This window comes from Ambystoma mexicanum, chromosome 9, assembly GCF_040938575.1.
Source record: "Ambystoma mexicanum isolate Mex_15411 chromosome 9, UKY_AmexF1_1, whole genome shotgun sequence".
NCBI classification, from domain to species: Eukaryota; Metazoa; Chordata; class Amphibia; order Caudata; family Ambystomatidae; genus Ambystoma; species Ambystoma mexicanum.
In genome coordinates, this window is record NC_090931.1 from 1,526,239,381 (window position 1) to 1,526,260,770 (window position 21,390).

Here is a 21,390-nt window from a genome sequence, read left to right on the forward strand (position 1 = left end):
ACTATACATGCCTTTTAACTATATAAATGAAGCTTCTCTCACTCTGTCCGCGTGTATGGTCAGTCTCTAGTATGGTGCCTTCGATAGCTATAAAGAAATGCTCTCTGAGTGAAGCTCTTCTCACACTGTGTACACAGGTGTGGTCGCTGTCCAATATGGCACCTCTGATGCTTGTAAAGATTTAAACTGGGAGTGAAGCTTTTCGCACACTCTGTACAGGGGTGTGGACGCTCTCCAGTGTGGGATCTCTTATGAGTCATCAGGTTTGATGAAGGATTAAAATGCTTACCCCATTCTATATACCCATAGAGCTTCTCCCTAGTATGGATCCTTTGATGGCGCCTCAGATTTGAATGTTCACTGAAGCTTTTCTTGTACTCTGTGCACTAAAAGGGCTTCACCCCTGTATGGATCGTCTGATGATAGATCAGACTCTATCTACAAGTGAAGTTCTTCACACACTATAACCACTGGTAAGGCCGCTTCCCAGTATGTATTTTTTTATTGCCAGTCAGAGTTCATTGGCCACTGAAGCTTTTCCTTCTTTCTGTGCATTGAAAGGTCTTCGCCCCTGAATTGATGCTGCTTTAAATTTGAGCTCAGAGTGAATCTTTTATCACACTCTGTACACTGGTATGGCCGCTCCCCAGTATGGCTCGTCTGATGCTTCTGCAGATCTGAGCTTTGAGTGAAGCTTTTCACACACTTTGTACACTGGTATGGCCGCTCCCCAGTATGGATCCTCTGATGGTTCTGCAGATTTGAGCTCCGAGTGAAGCTTTTTCCACACACTAGAGCAGATGAGAAACAAAACACATCGCACGGGCCAGACCCCTCTGAATTGCGTGATGTGCAGACTTTGATGTGGAACACAAGGAACTGTGGTAAGAGCATACTTCACTTCACACCCCACTTTCTCTCTCCTTACACCACCACTCAAGTAGAACACAGAGATACTATGACACCATTCGGTATAACTGTTCTCATATCAACATCCGCCGCTCACTCCCCATCACTCTAAGTAAACATTGCTGGTTTCTCACCCCCAGCCAGGCGTTCTCGTCAGGCCTAACGCTGCCTCACCCGGACTGGATAACTCCTGCCAGACCGAACACATACCCCTGATTCCTCAACCACCACACCTATCGCTAGGAAGCAGCTACCACAGAAATTCCGCACCAGCTGCACACATACCTGGTGCGCACACGCACCTTTGACTCTCTCGAATCGCTCCACTGACCCGAACCTCGGTTCCCAAGGGCGTTCAACCTACCAGCGCCTTCAGACCATACCAATGGTATATAAGGCGCTATATAAATGCAAAATAACAATAACAACAACAATAACACTGTGCACTGGTATGGCCGCTCCCCAGTATGGATCCTCTGATGCTGATGCAGATTAGATCTGTCAGTGAAGCTTTTCTCACACTCCATACATTGGTAGGGTCGCACCCCAGTATGGATCTTTTGATGCTCAACCAGATCCGAGCTATAAGTGAAGCTTTTTCCACACTCTGTACACTGGTATGGTCGCTCTCCAGTGTGGATCTTCTGATGCTGCTGCAGATGTGAGCCCTGAGTGAAGCTTTTCCCACACTCTGTACACTGGTATGGTCGCTCCCCAGTGTGGATCCTCTGATGTTGATGCAGATGTGAGCTCTGAATGAAGCTTTTCTCACACTCTAAGCACTGGTATGGTCTGCCTCCTGTATGGATGCTCTGATGCAGGTGCAGATGTGAGATCTGAGTGAAGCTTTTCCCACACTCTGAGCACTTGAAAGCTATTTCCCCTGTGTGAGATCTCTGATGCCTTCTTAGCTTTGATGTGTGATTAAAGTGCTCATCACATTCCGTGCACTTGTAGGACTTCTCCCCAGCATGCATCCTTTGATGGCTGATCATTCTCTGTTGAAAGAAGCAGGGGAACACATTATTATTATATGTCATCATACAGCCTAAAAATTAATAAATCTACCACAGAGCTGTTAATCCTTAGTTACCAACCCGCTCACAAACTCATTGGGTGATCCTATAAGAATCCACGCTCGTGAGCCTTCACCAATCATGAGAGAGACATGTACTTGTTGGGAGAATTCTACACAGACTTACATGTACAATATTCAGTACAAATCTAGTCGTATTTGCCCCCCATGCATCAATGATGAGACCTGGGGACGAATTTCACGTTCACTGTTTGATGCAGTATTTTTCTAAAACATGAAATTAATTGGGGAAAAATTGAATTATCAATGAGTAGCTATTTTTTTTTAAATTAATAATTGCATATGGTAATTCAAATAAAAATACCTGTACAATTTTGTAATACAAAAAAATAGAAAAGCATTTCAACACATTTTACAGACATAATTTTATCAATAAGTCACACTTTTAAGAAGAAGAAAAAGAAATTCTTTTAAAACCACTGTGAAGGGTTAAAAACAAAAGCAATCATGAACAAGTCACTAAATATGAGTTTTCATTTAGGCAATTATCATTATAATAAATAATTTCTCGAGAAGGTTTAGTATATAAAACATATTGTACAAATGCGCATATGCTGATTCATTCATTATGAGAAAGCACAAGTTATTTTTTAGGAATCATTTTAAGTTTAGAACAATTGTCTCTTGTTAAGCAACTTTACCTCCAAAAAACTTATAAACCTAGTTAGTGAAAGAGTCAAAGCTTGGCTCTGTCCCCCCATGCATCTTTGCCACAAAGTTTCCCTGCTCAATTCTGAATCAGAGAACAAATAATTCCCCAATATTTGCTTTCTTTTGCATTAAAAAAATGGACAGTAGACTGTCAGGTGTTTTAGTGTTTCTAGGACATTTATATGTTCACAAAATCTACATTGTCCAGTAAATAGTTTGGGTTTGTCAGGGAACCAATGCATTAGTTTTTCGTTGGTCTGAATTAGATTTAAATGAAATCTTAAGTAGATATATCTTGCTTCATCACAAGGAAAGATCTTGAGATAACTTACATGTTGTCCCCATGAGCGAGTAAATTTCGCATATTCATAGAATGCCTTAGATTTATTAATTGTGTCAACCAAGGTGCACCAATAGAATCTTTGATACTTCAATTTACACGACGGAAGACCTAATATTAGATCCTCCTTTGCTATCATTGTTTCAGCCAAAATAGCATCCATTTTAACTCTAAATTTTGCAATTGACGGTGGGGAATTTTTAGAGATCATAATGCCCAAATCTTCATATAATGACACCGAGGGTGGTGACAGGATTTTGGCATAATTCGATAGCAAACGCCAGTTCCATTTTACTGGTAATGGTAATAGTCCGAGCTCATGACAAATGATAACATTAGGAGTTGACATGGCCAGACCCAAGACCCGTTTGCATAGCTTTCCCTGCAAGATATCCAAGATGTCTTTGATGTCACATAAACAATTGTCTATGTAATATAAAAGAATGGGTTCAATTTTTTTAAGATAAAATGGAAGATTTGGTAAAAGGGAGAATCTCCTGAGTCTCTGAAAAATGATCCGCATCTGTGATGTTAAAGGTAGAATTTTTTCATTTAAGTTATTTTTCCATAATTCACGCAAGTATGTTGTAGCCAATTTGTATCCAAGGTAGCGCATGGAAATGGGTCTTGGGATTGATATACCATTTAGGCACCAATTGAATTTTGCTATTTCTTTCCTGCCATCAGCAAAGGCAATAATATAAGATTTTGTAGGATTTACCAACAGGTTATTTTAGTAGCGTAGTTATAGAATAAATTCAACTTGGTCTGCAAGCCAAACGGCGTTCCATCAAAAAATAGGAGCTCGTCAGCAAAACTAAGCCAATTCAATGTTAGATCACCTAATTTAACCGGGAAAATGACTGCATTCTCCTACCCTTCATCAAGATCTAGGAGAAAATGGTTAAACAGGACTGCGGCCATATTGCAGCCCTGCTTAAACCCGATCTCGGTGGGTATAGGATCGGTCATTGCCCCTGCTCTATTCATTCGGACGCTATAGGTGGTCTGGTGATGGAGTAATGCAATCTTGGTGACCAAAGCCATTGGAAAGCCATACTTCAACATTTATGCCCAGAGTAAGGATCTTATAACAGAATCAAAGGCAGCTGTTGGATACAGGGCAGCCATATATATCGGTCCTGTATTTGAGTGTTTCGTGGCCTGATATAACTGGGCAATTATGGTGGCATTTAAAGAACAGCCCAAAAATCTGCGAAAGACCACTTGAAACTTTGAAAGTAGGGAGGCTACTGATATAAATGACTGAATAGCAATCAACAATAGACTGGAGCGCAATTGGCCTAAAATTTGCGGGATCATTGGTTGCCCCTTTTTTATATATCGGAATTATAATGGCCAAACACCAGGAACTACGAATAGTACCTGTTTCTTGGATCGCATCAAACTTTATTTTCAATATGTCTGCCCATAATTCAGGGTTTATTTTCATTAAACATGAAGGGATACCATCAGGCCCAGGTGCACGAGAGCCATTCGTTTTTATTAATGGCCATTCGAATTTCATCAGTAGACCATGAACTCTTATTTTCCACAGTGTTGTTTATATTTGGCAATTGTTCATTAACAAATTGCAAAGGCATTGCAAATTTAGTTTTTATAAATTCTGCCATTGGCGGAAATCGCAGGTTCTTCAATTGCATCTACAGGACCAATTAAAGATCTAAGGGTACACCACACATGTCTAGAATCATTCTTTAAAAGATGACGTAAGATTGTTTGATTGTCTGTCGCATATATGTCATATTTAAGGGATCTTTGTGTTTCCGCCATGACTGATTCGGATCCAGCTTGAGTCACTCTCAAAATAAATAATGGGTCATTTTCTATTTTTTGTATGAATTTATGGCATAGTTTTGTGCTCCATTTTAGAGATAGGCGAGGCCGATCGAATTTGATGGCTGTTACAATAGGGTTACACTTGAATATACCCATATTTAGTTGGAGTAATGACTTCAAAGCAAAATGATCACCATACTGTAGGTTGCAAATTCGTATGGGATCAATCATGGTTAGCCTCCTAGACCATACAAACATATAGTCACTCATTGACATACAGGGCCCTGTAGACCAGGTATACTGATATGAGTCTTTTTCAAAAAGGGCCAATTGGATGTCCCATGTTAGAAAATAGTCAACCCATCTCGTTCCATTTATCAGTGATCTTGACCCTACTGTCTGTTTGTCCATACTATATCCATTCTTAGTAGCAGCACATGTTGCATTAAAGTCTCCCCCAATCAAAGTCCAAGTTTTTGGATGGGTTGATAACACATTTTCAAATATTGTGCTTAACTGATTGGTAAGATTTTCAAATGAAATTCTAGCAGGATTCCAATAAAGATTGATTAGTAAAAGTCTCAAGGGGTTACAACCCGAGGGCAGAACCTCCACAGCTACGAAGGAATCTTCTGCCCCCACTAGTGTGGATGTCATCCTGAAACTCTTATCAATCAGGATAGCAAGCCCTCCCGACGGACAGCCGAAGGCCCCTCTTATAGGTGGACGGTAATGTATATAATAACCCTCAAGGTCGAAGTCTATCCCTGAGCCATTGTTTCTTGGACCAGACAAATATTTGGACGAGTTGCTATATCAAGTTTGGCTGTCCAGGCTCGCAAATTACTCATGCAAATTACTCATGCCACATGAGTTCCATGAAAGGAACGAAAGACCATCTACATTATCCTAGTGTTTTCCCTTATTCATTGGTACCGGTGCCTGAGTGTTTGGAGCCGGACCCGACATTCCAGAGAAGATTGCCGCAAAAATCATGAATTGTTTAAACAGATCTTCAGTTACATGTGGGAAGCCCCGCCCCCCATGATGTTGCGCTCCCCGGGAGAACTTTGTTTTCTAGGGGTGTTGTAAGAAAGGTTTCGGCCTGTTTGTCTGAGCTAAATATAGATGGAAATAGCCACAATAATTCCAAGTCATCCTTTTGTTCCCAAATAATTTTCATTATGATATGGGAATAGTAGCCACAAATCATCCTAGAAGGATTTGTGCTAGCTAAGCGAACCCAATCAATGTCATCGCTTCTGATTGTTCTCAGCGCTGGAATTGCCTGAAAGGCTTTAAGCATTGCTGATCGATTTAGGTTTGTTTGCGTAGATGTTATTTGCTTGGATTCCCATCCCATTATGGATGGTGTTTCCAGGGTGAGTGTTACTTCATCATTTTGAGCTCTGTTCTCATGAATACAATCACTCTGTTTTGCTGGAGCTTCTTCCTCTGTATGAATTACCCGCCCTAATGAGCGGCAGTCTGCTGATATAAGGCCATTAGATTCACCTTCCTGTTCAAATTCGGAATTATTATCGATTGGCATTGGCTCTGTCGTCACTTTGTTATTACAAAATTGCCTGGATTTCTCCTTCTTGGATAAATGAGAGTCCAAATTCTTTACCTGAGGCCTCTGAGGCTTTGGTTGTTCAATAGTTTTGTTGGGAGGTTTTTTATTCGTCCCCGCCTGCTTAATTGTGTTAGTGGCTTTTTTAATATATAAAGCCGGAACGAAATTTAGTAGATCAGATTATTTACATTTTGGAGAGCAACAGAGTTGTTTCGTTTTTAATTCCCTGTCTCCCGTATTTTTTATTTGATTCCGGGGGGATTCTTCTACAGACCGATCTCCTTTGTCACACTCAACATTCAATAAAGCTCTAGATTCTTTGTTGAGTTGTTGGAAGTCAAAATTCTCATCTTTGCCAATTAAATTATTCCTCTCTATGTCTTCAGTTTTCAGGAATTCATTTTTTGTTTTTAATTTTTTGTTTTCTTTCTTATTCTTTTCCTGATTAGCTTTACGTTTTTCGGCCTTGATGATCAATCTTTTTTGCTTCCTAGTTAGTACTGATTTGGTCGTTGACTCTTTGTACGTAATCACCTTCGGTGGTTCCTGAAACGTTTGTGTTTTCTGTGTGTCATCTTCAAGGTCGATTAGATTAGTCAAAGCCGATGGAGTTTCAGGATGATTCTCTGAGTTAGAGCATTTCTCCTGTCCTAGATCTTCTTTGTTTGGGTCGACATACTGAGGGGAATAAATAATTTCCCCTGTAGGATCTGTTGGATTGCCATCGCATTAGCTGATACCAACTCAAGTAGTTCCTTCTTAGAGTCGACCTCTTTATCAGGTTTTGGTTCCTCAACTGCAGTAATGGCTGCAAATGACATAGGCAGCGTGCCAGCCATTCTAAAATATGCGGGAGTTTGAGTATCTCTATCCATCTTCGTGGAGCAAGGATTTTGTTTCTCCGCTGATAGTGCTGCCACTGCATCATGAATGAATAATAGCCCTTCCAATTTATTTACTTTCACTAATACCTCTGTTAATAGCTCATTAATGGTAAAGATTTGAGCATGGGTTTGTTCGTGCCTCTTGTCAAGGAGATTAAGTATCCTTGTCAGAACAGGAAAGTCTACCCCAAATTTGATGTTTCTAAGAGGTTACGTTCAGCCTCTATTTCAAAATCTACTTCTCTTGATTTAAGGATTAGGGGGTGGTAACAAGTTCTGGTTCGGATGGAGTACACGTTTCTCTGGAACTGATACTACCTCTGATTTCAGAGGGCGAGCTGGATTCAAAGTTATGAAATTCTACTCTTGGAAGATCTACCTTGGCTAAATCATTATCTGTCGGATAATCAATCTCTCGTTCTCGTGTTTCTCTGAGATCTGTGGCGGTTGTAAAAACATGGGCATCCTCCATACAATATCGGTTCTGTTTGATTGGAGTTGAGGGACCCCTAGAGAAACGCATCCGCTTTTCCAGGAGAGCCCAATCGCCGGGGCTATGATGGAAACGTCAGTGAATCTAGGTTGCGTATTAGTTATGCCCCTTATGGATAGTAGGTCACCCTGCCCTGGGATATCTAAGTCATTGATAGAACTTCCATTAAGTTTGTCTTGATTCATCTCCTTCATTTTGTATGTAGGTAACATCAATGAAGCATCGGTTTTGATGTTAACTACCATATTAAAGGGAGGAGGATGGTGGCTTTCATCAGTCACATTATACAGTAATTTTAATGGTAGAATATCACCTAGTATTTCTTGACAGATTGATGTGCCGGCTTCTTTGGAGAAGTTCATTCCATCAAAAGCCGACACTTTCAAGTCGTCTACCTCACTGACCATTTCTATGGCATTGTTGGTTTTATTAATGGTGGTATCATGGATCTTCCGCCCACTATGGAATACGTTCATCATTGTTAGTATTTATCAACAATTAGTAGTAAGGTATAACCTGTCAATAAACCTATAACTACGATCAATATTCACCAGATAATTAACCACCGTTCGTGCCAATGGTTTTATATTCACCACTCACTGCACAGAGATCTATGATCTCTTTACCTTATGGAACTAATTATAATAGTCCACACTTCTTGTCAATGGCAGTGAGTACCAAGTAATCAATTTGAATTAAAATAACAATTAGGTAAATAACCAAATTAAGAGCTGAAAGTTAGGACATCAATCCACCTAAATTAAGCTATGCTAGCCCTTTTGAAGCTGTTTAGTACATCATACCAATCAAAGTTTCATCCATCTCGCCTCCCGCCTCTCGTCGAATAGTCCAACAGTCAACGTGCACTTCCGGTGCACTTCCTGGAAGCGTGCGCTGGATGCGCGTGCACCAGGAATATATTGAGTGATGGACGTTCGAACAGAGAGGCGGGAGGCGGGACTCAGGAGGCGGGTTCAGGGAGGACCCAATAAAAAAAACACAATCCTTGGAAGAAAAGAAAAGGAAGAAAAAAGGAAAGCGCGGTCAGCGCAAAACAGCAATAGAAGTAATGGGTCTACTACGGCAGTAAAAGCATGCAGTTACTTGTCAGTGATGTCCGTGTTGCGCTGCTAGCAAAACAGCAACTTCCTCTTGCTGACTAGTCCTCAGAAACGAGGTAGAAGCCCACGGCCACAGTCAGGAGCAGATTCGGGCAGCGTGCACAGTCCAACAGTCAACGTGCACTTCCGATGCACTTCCTGGATGAGTAGCTATCGACTATGGGACTATATTCCATCCAGAGGTTCTGAGTGAAATCTGATAGACACTGAAAGCAGAGCTCGAGTTTGTGATTCCATTAGGTACCCTTTGGTAGAATATACCCCATGACTGGATCTCGACGTGGAGGAAAGATGAAGGTCGTTGCACTGCCAGGGAAGAAATCAGCCGCAGAGTTTTCCGGTTAAAGTTACTCCCCTTTGATTTGCGGTATTGGTAAAACGTGGTATCCCGGTTGCCGGGGTGCTTGGCACAGGCAAGGCGACCACGAGATGCTCCAGGAAGTGAAAAAGGAAGTAGACTGGTTATCCCCACCAGTCGAAGGAAGAAGACTCTCCGGGCTGGAGGTCTCCTCTGTCATTGGGGAAAGTGGTGAGACGGTTCAGCAGGGCTCCACCGGTGGTGTCGTCGTAGCAGGTCGGCTCAGCTCCCTCGTCGGATTCTTAGGTCCTGTGGCGACTTCTGAAGTTCCAGTCCCCAAAGCCCTGCTTTTATGCAGAAAACCCCCATTCACTCAGCCTAGTTGTCACTCAAACATGCTAAGTGGTGAGCGGCCGGCTCACCACTTGAGCCAATCAGGATGGAGTGCAACTTGAGTTGCCTAGGCAACTCAGTCCAGGGTGCCTAAATCCCCATCCACACCTCTTAAGTACCCCAGACAGAGTGGCATCGCCAAAAAGTGGAACAAAGGGCTCGACTTGGGTTGGAGTCACAGAAGAGAACACAAATGCCATTTTAGAACCATTTTAGAACCGAGTTCTGGCAAAAAATACCAACCGGAGAATTAATAATAAATAAATAAACCGGCGGTATGTTTGAGGCTATCGGAATTAAATAATTAAAGGTAGTAGCCTCGAACAATGGGAAAATCCCATAGGGATATATTCGCGGTTCAATATAAAAAGTAGTATCCACTGCCACCAGCCAAAACTCGATCAGGGGGACGGAGACGTGCCCCCTCGACTAACAGACCCCGGGGCAATCGAATTGCCCCGGCCAGTATGTCCACAATATGATGGTTTGTACTGGTTCTGTTCAGAATTTAAGACTAGTAAAGTCAATGGTGACTTTACATGCCCTGGGAGACAGTAGTCAGTCCCAGGGTATGGAGTCTATGTTGGGGGGTCACTATGACACCCCTGTGTTACTGCACTGAGGGTGCTGTGTAACACACATCACAAAAACACATGAAGCCCTATGGGGTAAAAGACCCCATAGCCCATTAAACACATCTAGAGTCAAAGAAACACACTCAAATCATGTCAATATACCCCATGACTACCCAATCATCATTTTATTCTATTTCCCCCAGTCTTTTTCATACCCTATGAGCTGTCCCCAGAAACCAGCACTGCAGTGGTAGGGAGGGAAGGCATGAGGGAAAGGTATGCAAGAGCAAAAATAAAGGTAGCCACCCCCTAAGGAAATACAAGTGCATCACCAACCAATACCCCCTAACCAAGTGCACCACCAACCAATACCCCCTGACCATGGCCATGACAGTTCCCTAACAGAACGGTGGTTCCTGTGTAGTCACATGCAGTGGGGCCGGTGGCAGCACCAGCGCCAAAGCTTATTCAAGTAGCCAGAATCACAGCTCCTGCACTTTCAGGGAAGCTACTGATGTATGTGCCTCAGGAGCTGTGCTTTTCCTGCTCCCCTCAGTTCTTATATGACACGGGGGAGGCAGAGACGCCTTGCCCATGATATCACAGCTAGTGATTATGAATTCCAATATCCTCTGTTGTGAGGTTACAGTGGGACTGTGTGGCATTGGGAAAAGGAAAACATTGTCATTGCTACGCACAACAAGACTATTAAAAATGATGTCTTGGGAAGGTGGTGTGCTGAAAGCGTGTTCTCTTCCCTCTGCCCTCTGCTGCCACTCATGTTAAACTGTGGTCATCCTGCTAAATTCATTGAACCCCAAGTAGATATTACACCAGTGCTGGTTCATGTGTATCTCAGAGGGCATAAACAGGTCCACGGTAAAGACCAAAGTAGGAGGGCGGATACAGGGGAATGTGTGTCTCTAAGGTGAGTTGGGTGCAGTGCATAGAAGATGGGAGTGGCAGCAACTGATGGAGGCCCAGGTATTACTTTTAATAAGCTAAATTGCAGTAACAAATACATATTTTATGGTTTATCGAATAAACTTAAACAAATGCTAAAACAAAGTTAAAATAAATTAGAGTACATTTTTTTTAAACTGTGTCAGAATTGAATAAGATCTCTAACAATTCATACAATTACAAGAATCATACAATTCAGAACTTAAGAAGAACAGAAAGAAATGCGAAACATACTGTTCTGAAAAAGCATTCAACCCATTAGTCATTAGGACATATCGCAGTTGAGAACGTTTACTAAACAACAGCAGCCTTCATGCATGGGGAATAATTTCATTCGAAAGCAAGCAATTTACACATCCCAAATCCCACAATTCCAATCATCAGTGAAGACTTTCTCCCTGCTAAACAGTCCTTCCAGAACATATCCTGCCAGCCTGCATTTCGGTAATGCACATGTTTCCCAACACAACACTGCCATTTGGTGCAAAGGGCAGGACCAGATGTCAATCAATGATTCAGTGCTTCCACAGAGTCCCACGACGTATGGAATCGACAATGCATGTTTTCACTCTGTATGTGACTGTATCTTTATTTCCACCTGAATCTCAAGAACTGCCTTCTCATTATTCTCCTGAGAGGTATTCTTCCTTTCCTCACTTTCCCCCAGAAGCTCACTGTCTCCAGAGCTCTGGTTCTCTCCAGGCTGGACTATTGCAACAGCCTCTTTCTAAATCTGCCTGCTTCTACACTACGCCCTCTGCAACTCATCCAGAACAGGACTACGAGACTTGTCCTTGGCCTCAAGCCCAGGGATCGTATCTCTCCAATCCTGAAATCTCTGCACTGGCTCCCAGTGGCTGCGGGGATTAAGTTAAAAACCCTCTTCATCGTCTTCTGGGGCCTGGGGCCTCAATACCGTCAACTCGCTCTTCCTAAATATCTTCCCTCTCAAGCTCTTTGCTCATCCACCTCCAACCCCCTCTTGGTCAGTCGCTTCTCCAAGCAGCGAGTTGGTGGTAGATCTCTTTCTTTTGGTGGGGCCTCCATCTGGAACAGCATCCCCGCCTCCCTAGAACTTGAGGAGAACCATCTTAGGTCCCAGAAGCACCTAAAAGACTTCCTCTTTGCTTCTGCTTTCTCTCCCCCTCTCCCCTGCTGAAGGCCTGGCTGATACTGAGACTGCATGGGTTACCTGTCCACCCATCTGATCTTGGGCCCAAGCCCTGCCAGTTGCATGCTTGCGATGACTCCCTGGCAACCCCTGCACCTGGCGACTGTTTTCTGTATCCCTTCAGTCCCCAAACCAGCACTTCTATTTGCAGTCACCCTCCACTTGCCACCAGCTGGACGTTCTTTATTTATTTTATGTTATTATTTTACTATCCCATGTACTGCACTTCCCCCATTGCACTTTTCTTTCCCCCTTCCCTTGCACTTGCGCTATCTGAACGACACCTGGCCTAGTAAGATTGTTGCCTGTCTTCCCTCTGTTCCCCCTCCCTTGCCTCGTCGCGCCTTAAAACACTTGTGTATAGGCATGTTATAAATGTCATATCATATCATTATTCTATTGGCATAAATGGTAAGAAAAGGAACCACAATTCTGTGTCTCTTATAATCATACTGGAGGTGCTCCAGTTACTCGTAGCCAAGGAATTTCTCCATGATTTGAGGCCAGTCGTCATCGTACAGAAAGGTCTTAACCCTCAAGGGATTTGCAATGAGGTCACCCCCCTGAAGCTCCAAGGAACTCAACAAAGAGATACAAAAGGACCTTCATGCTTTTATGAATGTCACATTGGTTGACTGACTGGCATTGTGCAGATCTGTAGGAACATGTGGTGTTCATTGTGGACATGAAAGAATGTTAGCGGCACCTCAAACTCCTATAGAAAGTGTATGATGCTGTTGCAGCCTACAGCTGGTGTGCGCGGCTTTGCACTGCTGTGAGACACTGATGAGAATCCATACAGACCAAAGACATGTGTGAGCATAGTGTAGCTTGAACTGATTGTGCTAAGGAGCATAAGTGTAATGCAGCGTAGTCACAAACAAATATAGCCTCTACTGTCTAACCTATTAACAACTAACCTGAACATACTAACATTATTAGTGATACGAATGGTGCAAACTATGGGTGCAAACTGTTGGTGTAGATACTGAATGCAGGGACAGACTCTGCCATGCTGGTTTGGAAAATAAAATGCACAAATTGCAAATCCATCCACAGTGTGTGGACGGAGGGCTGCGTGATGAATTTGCAGTATCATTCTGCCTAAAGCAGCCATTGTTTAGAGCTTCCAGTGCAGGAAATGAGAATGAAAGTGTTTCAAATATCTTTCCGGGGCTACCGAGCAGAACGTTGTATACATTTCACTGGGAAGAAGCAGAGGGTTGATGCATGACGCCATGAAAGCAGGTGAGAAATTGCTGTTGAAAACATACTTTTTCTTCAGGCAGATCTAAGTAAAAGGGAGGGAAGCAAAAGGGGTTTCAAAATGCTGAGAAGGAGTATCAGGTTCAAAAGAGAAAAGGAAGGAACATCCTGGGATCCGAGGCCTTGCAGGTTGGCTGTGTGTGTGCTGAAAAGCTGCAGTGTCGAGCTGAGCTGGGCAGCACCAGAAGGAGGTTGTCGGGCTATTCTTTCCTTAGTCCTTATTACAGCTGTGGGGAGAGATGACCTGCACCCTGCCGCACAGAAATCAATCACTTGGTAAGCATTAAGTGCCAAACAAAGCGAGATTCTTACATATTTTAGATAATCTTACATTAATTAGTGAAAGAGGAACATCCCTTTGTTTTCATTCACTGGAGAACAAATGTATTTTCCTGTACGAAAGTAACGATGTGTAAAAATAGATTTTACTGCACTCCCAAAGCAACAGTTACATGGCAAGGTTGACTATAAAAAAAAAAAGTGTGCTTTGACAAGCTGTCAAAAGGTGAGGCCTGCTTCAGTGGGCGCGGAACAGAGCTTTTTGCCTGGTGTGAAAGAAGGCAGGGAAGTGACACTGAAATAGCTGTGAATTTAAACCCATTGCATTGACATGTTGTGAAAACAGTATTGCTAAGCTGAAATATGTTCCCTTTCCAATGTTTCACATGTATCTAATGGACGTGCACAGTGATATTGTTCTCTGTGTTGTTTTGTTGGTTTGCAGAAAAGGTATAAAGCATAGATTCACAAAAACGCCATGGTTGGTTATTGGGCGGTAAAATGAGTGTGCCCAGCCCTACACTAAATATGGCAATTGTAACCAGAGTGGACCAGAATAAAAGAAAATAATAGGATGCTAATTCCCCATGATTGGATGCATGCTTTAGCAAACAAAGGATGGGCACATTAGTGCATGTGTTTGCAGGTGGCGGTAGCAAGCTGGTGAAGGTAAGCAGAGAGTTATAAAAATTCCCAAGCAGAGTTATATAATATTAAACATATCTTTATACAATTAATTATCCAAAAGACTAATAATGTTACGCTGTAATGATAAGACACCTCACTTCGTTATGGAAGTAAGAGAAGTAACCCCAAGTCAGCCAGGCGGATGGAGGTCTACGATGTAATGATAAGACGCTCCACTACTCGCTGGCAGAAAGAGAGGTAAGCCCCAAGTCATATTGGATAGCTGGCAGGGGGATGGAGGATTATGATGTAATGATAAGATGCTCCACTTCCCTCTGGCAGTAAGAGAAGTAAGGCCCATGTCATATTGAATAGCTGCCAGGGGGGTGGAGGTCTACGATGTAATGATAAGATGCTCCACTTCTCTCTGGCAGTAAGAGAAGTAACCCCAAGTCATATTGGATAGCTGCCAGGGGTGTGGAGGTCTATGATGTAATGATAAGACGCTCCACTTCGCTCTGGCAGTAAGAGAAGTAACCCCAAGTCATATTGGATAGCTGCCAAGGGGGTGGAGGTCTACAATGCAATGATAAGACGCTCCAATTTGCTCTAGCAGTAAGAGAAGTACACCCCAAGTCATATTGGATAGCTGCCAGGCGGGTGGAGGTCTACGATGTAATGATAAGATGCTCCACTTCGCTCTGGCAGTAAGAGAAGTAACCCCAAGTCATATTGGATAGCTGCCAAGGGGGTGGAGGTCTACAATGCAATGATAAGACGCTCCAATTTGCTCTAGCAGTAAGAGAAGTACACCCCAAGTCATATTGGATAGCTGCCAGGCGGGTGGAGGTCTACGATGTAATGATAAGATGCTCCACTTCGCTCTGGCAGTAAGAGAAGTAACCCCAAGTCATATTTGATAGCTTCCAGGGGGATGGAGGTCTATGATGGAATGATGAGACACTCCACTTCTCTCTGGCAGTAAGAGAAGTACACCCCAAGTCATATTGGATAGCTACCAGGGGTGTGGAGGTCTACGATGTAATGATAAGACGCTCCACTTCGCTCTGGCAGTAAGAGAAGTAAGCCCCAAGTCATATTGGATAGCTTCCAGGGGGATGGAGGTCTACGATGTAATGATAATACACTCCACTTCTCTCTGGCATTAAGAGAAGTAAGCACCAAATCATACTGGATAGCTGCCAGGGGGGTGGAGGTCTACGATGTAATGATAAAACGCTCCACTTCCCTCTGGCAGTAAAAGAAGTAAGCCCCAAGTCATATTGGCTAGATGCCAGGTGGGTGGAGGACTACGATGTAATGATAAGACGCTCCAATTTGCTCTAGCAGTAAGAGAAGTACACCCCAAGTCATATTGGATAGCTGCCAGGCGGGTGGAGGTCTACGATGTAATGATAAGATGCTCCACTTCGCTCTGGCAGTAAGAGAAGTAACCCCAAGTCATATTTGATAGCTTCCAGGGGGATGGAGGTCTATGATGGAATGATGAGACACTCCACTTCTCTCTGGCAGTAAGAGAAGTACACCCCAAGTCATATTGGATAGCTACCAGGGGTGTGGAGGTCTACGATGTAATGATAAGACGCTCCACTTCGCTCTGGCAGTAAGAGAAGTAAGCCCCAAGTCATATTGGATAGCTTCCAGGGGGATGGAGGTCTACGATGTAATGATAATACACTCCACTTCTCTCTGGCATTAAGAGAAGTAAGCACCAAATCATACTGGATAGCTGCCAGGGGGGTGGAGGTCTACGATGTAATGATAAAACGCTCCACTTCCCTCTGGCAGTAAAAGAAGTAAGCCCCAAGTCATATTGGCTAGATGCCAGGTGGGTGGAGGACTACGATGTAATGATAAGACGCTCCACTTCGCTCTGGCAGTAAGAGAAGTAACCCCAAGTCATATTTGATAGCTTCCAGGGGGATGGAGGTCTACGATGGAATGATGAGACACTCCACTTCTCTCTGGCAGTAAGAGAAGTACACCCCAAGTCATATTGGATAGCTACCAGGGGTGTGGAGGTCTACGATGTAATGATAAGACGCTCCACTTCGCTCTGGCAGTAAGAGAAGTAAGCCCCAAGTCATATTGGATAGCTTCCAGGGGGATGGAGGTCTACGATGTAATGATAATACACTCCACTTCTCTCTGGCATTAAGAGAAGTAAGCACCAAATCATACTGGATAGCTGCCAGGGGGGTGGAGGTCTACGATGTAATGATAAAACGCTCCACTTCCCTCTGGCAGTAAAAGAAGTAAGCCCCAAGTCATATTGGCTAGATGCCAGGTGGGTGGAGGACTACGATGTAATGATAAGACGCTCCACTTCTCTCTGGCAGAAAGAGAAGTAAGCCCCAAATCATATTGGATAGCTGCCAGGGGGATGGAGGTCTACGATGTAATGATAAGGCGTTCCATTTATCTCTAGCAGTATGAGAAGTAAGCCCCAAGTCATATTGGATAGCTGCCAGGAGGGTGGAGATGTGAGTCCCTAGCACCCTTTGCCACATTAAACCTTCCAACGTGGGAAGCAGGTCTATCGCACACAGAAGGAGCACGTCAAATCCTAAAAGAAGATTTGCCACAGTTTCTCCTTCACAAAATCTCTGGGTTGGGAGCAAAGAAAATTTCCTGTAACGGGCGTCCACACAGGACATTTGAACCAACAGGGCAACTGCCCTGCTTCATAGCCACTCCCGGACCTGAGACCTATGCGGCTTGCCTAAAATAGGAAACCCAAGGTACAACAAATGGTCAACCTTCTCCAAGGCTCCGTATGAACACACCATTTAAAACTGGTAGATTTGTTTTTCATAGTACAACGCAATACCTTGGACATTTGTCGATTTATAGCCAGATAATTATGATTAACACATTTAAAGAAGGCCGTAATGAGACGTTGCAAACCAATTTCTGTGCAATCAAAAATGAGAAAGTCATCAGCGTAGCTCAGCCACGTAATGGCAGGGCCATTCCTTTTGGGAGGGACAAAAACCACTGGGTCCAGATATTCACCCAAATCTGACATGTAAAAGTTGAAAAGACAGGGGGCTAAAATGCACCCCAGTCTGACCCCTCTGCTAGTCAGAATGCTTCTGGACAAGGCTGCACTGTATTGAGTCTCACCGGCACGACTTAATTATCATGCAACCCTATTATCAGATTCCAGAGGCATGTGGAGACAAGGCTGCACTGCATTAAGTCACACCGGCACGACTTAATGATCACGCAACCCTATTATCAGCTTCCAGAGGCATGTGGAGACAAGGCTGCACTGCATTAAGTCTCACTGGCATGACTTAATGACCACGCAGCCCTATTATCAGCTTCCAGAGGCATGTGGAGACAAGGTTGCACTGCATTAAGTCACACCGGCATGACTTAATGATCACGCAACCCTATTATCAGCTTCCAGAGGCCATCTGTAGACAAGGCTGCACTGCATTAAGTCTCACCAGCATGACTTAATGATCATGTAACCCTATTATCAGCTCCCAGAGGCCATGTGGAGACAAGGCTGCACTGCATTAAGTCTCACCAGCATGACTTAATGATCATGCAACCCTATTATCAGCTTCCAGAGGCCATGTGGAGACAAGGCTGCACTGCATTAAGTCTCACCGGCATGACTTAATGATCACGCAACTCTATTATCAGCTTCCAGAGGCATGTAGAGACAAGGCTGCACTGCATTAAGTCTCACTGGCATGACTTAATGATCATGCAGCCCGATTATCAGCTTCCAGAGGCATGTGGAGACAAGGCTACTCTGCATTAAGTCTCACTGGCATGACTTAATGATCATGCAACCCTATTATCAGCTTCCATAGGCATGTGGAGACAAGGCTGCACTGCGTTAAGTCACACCAGCACGACTTAATGATCAAGCAGCCCTATTATCAGCTTCCAGAGACCATGTGGAGACGAGGCTGCACTGCATTAAGTCACACCAGCACGACTTAATGATCATGCAACCCTATTATCAGCTTCCAGAGGCCATGTGGAGACAAGGCTGCACTGCATTAAGTCTCACCGGCACGACTTAATGATCATGCAGCCCTATTATCAGCTTCCAGAGGCCATGTGGAGACAAGGCTGCACTGCATTAAGTCTCACCGGCACCACTTAATGATCATGCAACCCTATTATCAGCTTCCAGAGGCATATGGAGACAAGGCTGCACTGCATTAAGTCTCACCGGCACCACTTAATGATCATGTAACCCTATTATCAGCTCCCAGAGGCATGTGGAGATAAGGCTGCACTGCATTAAGTCTCACGGGCACAACTTAATGATCATGCAACCCTATTATAAGCTCCCAGAGGCCATGTGGAGACAAGGCTGCACTGCATTAAGTCACACCGGCACGACTTAATGATCACGCAATCCTATTATCAGTTTCCAGAGGCCATATGGAGACAAGGCTGCACTGCATTAAGTCTCATTGGCACGACTTAATGATCACGCAACCCTATTATCAGCTCCCAGAGGCCATGTGGAGACAAGGCTGCACAGCATTAAGTCTCACCTGCACGACTTAATGATCATGCAACCCTATTATCAGCTTCCAGAGGCCATGTGGAGACAAGGCTGCACTGCATTAAGTCTCACCAGCATGACATAATGATCACGCAACTCTATTATCAGCTTCCAGCGGCATGTAGAGACAAGGCTGCACTGCATTAAGTCTCACCGGCATGACTTAATGATCATTCAGCCCGATTATCAGCTTCCAGAGGCATGTGGAGACAAGGCTGCACTGCGTTAAGTCACACCAGCACGACTTAATGATCATGCAGCCCTATTATCAGCTTCCAGAGACCATGTGGAGACGAGGCTGCACTGCATTAAGTCACACCAGCACGACTTTATGATCATGCAACCCTATTATCAGCTTCCAGAGGCCATGTGGAGACAAGGCTGCACTGTATTAAGTCTCACCGGCACCACTTAATGATCATGCAACCCTATTATCAGCTTCCAGAGGCCATGTGGAGAAAAGGCTGCACTGCATTAAGTCTCACCGGCACGACTTAATGATCATGCAGCCCTAATATCAGCTTTCAGAGGCATGTGGAGACGAGGCTGCACTGCATTAAGTCACACCAGCACGACTTAATGATCATGCAACCCTATTATCAGCTCCCAGAGGCCATGTGGAGACAAGGCTGCACTGCATTAAGTCTCACCAGCATGACTTAATGATCACGCAACTCTATTATCAGCTTCCAGAGGCATGTAGAGACAAGGCTGCACTGCATTAAGTCTCACCAGCATGACTTAATGATCACGCAACTCTATTATCAGCTTCCAGAGGCATGTAGAGACGAGGCTGCACTGCATTAAGTCACACCAGCACGACTTAATGATCATGCAACCCTATTATCAGCTCCCAGAGGCCATGTGGAGACAAGGCTGCACTGCATTAAGTCTCACCAGCATGACTTAATGATCACGCAACTCTATTATCAGCTTCCAGAGGCATGTAGAGACAAGGCTGCACTGCATTAAGTCTCACTGGCATGACTTAATGATCATGCAACCCTATTATCAGCTTCCAGAGGCCATGTGGAGACAAGGCTGCACTGCATTAAGTCTCACCGGCACCACTTAATGATCATGCAACCCTATTATCAGCTTCCAGAAGCATGTGGAGACAAGGCTGCATTGCATTAAGTCTCACCGGCACCACTTAATGATCATACAACCCTATTATCAGCTTCCAGAGGCCATGTGGAGAAAAGGCTGCACTGCATTAAGTCTCACCGGCACGACTTAATGATCATGCAGCCCTAATATCAGCTTTCAGAGGCATGTGGAGACGAGGCTGCACTGCATTAAGTCACACCAGCACGACTTAATGATCATGCAACCCTATTATCAGCTCCCAGAGGCCATGTGGAGACAAGGCTGCACTGCATTAAGTCTCACCAGCATGACTTAATGATCACGCAACTCTATTATCAGCTTCCAGAGGCATGTAGAGACAAGGCTGCACTGCATTAAGTCTCACTGGCATGACTTAATGATCATGCAACCCTATTATCAGCTTCCAGAGGCCATGTGGAGACAAGACTGCACTGCATTAAGTCTCACCGGCACCACTTAATGATCATGCAACCCTATTATCAGCTTCCAGAAGCATGTGGAGACAAGGCTGCATTGCATTAAGTCTCACCGGCACCACTTAATGATCATACAACCCTATTATCAGCTCCCAGAGGCCATGTGGAGACAAGGCTGCACTGCATTAAGTCTCACCAGCATGACCTAATGATCATGCAACCCTATTATCAGCTTCCAGAGGCCATGTGGAATTCCGCAACAGTGCAATTTTGACCACACAAGCTTCCTATTAACTGCGTCAAATGCTGCGCTGAGGCCATTAGTTGCTACAAAACAGACTTATATTTTTGTGATCAGGCAAGAGACTGAACGCATTTCAACATAATATTGTTCAACGAAGTGAGCATGTGTCTCCTAAACACGTTCCACCACTTCTTTGGAATTCCTGAATCATCAGGGAACACCGCCAGGTGCTGTAGCAAGTAGGAAGCACATACTTTCCTGGCATCTAATATACTAATAGGTCTGTACTCTTTGGGATCAGACCTCTAACCCTTTTTATAAATATAGAGAATATACGCTCCTCTCCAGGAATATGGGAAAGAGTTGGTCTCCACTACATCTCTCAACAAAAGAGTGAATGCAGAGGAAGTGCCAGGTTTCCACAGCAAAGTTGATATTTTTAGGCAACCCATTAATGCTTCATTTACTAGTTTCATATTCCTGGGATTCCAACTAATTTGATTACCCGCCTGGTTGACCAGCAGATCAGTAGGGCACTCATGGTCGCCCTGGTCTGCGTTCCACCTAAACGTGGCGACTGTTAGGGAGAATTCTCTGTTTAGGCTGAATTTCCCAAA

At 44.0% G+C, this 21,390-nt stretch overlaps 1 protein-coding gene across 1 annotated transcript in view; it reads right to left on the reverse strand.

The window, feature by feature from the left end:
* Window positions 1–483: 483 nt before the first annotated feature.
* Window positions 484–21,390, reverse strand: part of LOC138489420 (zinc finger protein 154-like) — a 30,705-nt gene continuing 9,798 nt past the window's right edge. The window contains exon 2 of the mRNA XM_069617139.1: window positions 484–1,907. Coding sequence (XP_069473240.1) covers window positions 1,149–1,907 — 759 coding nt within the window. The 3' untranslated portion in view covers window positions 484–1,148. The remainder of the gene's footprint in view (window positions 1,908–21,390) is intronic.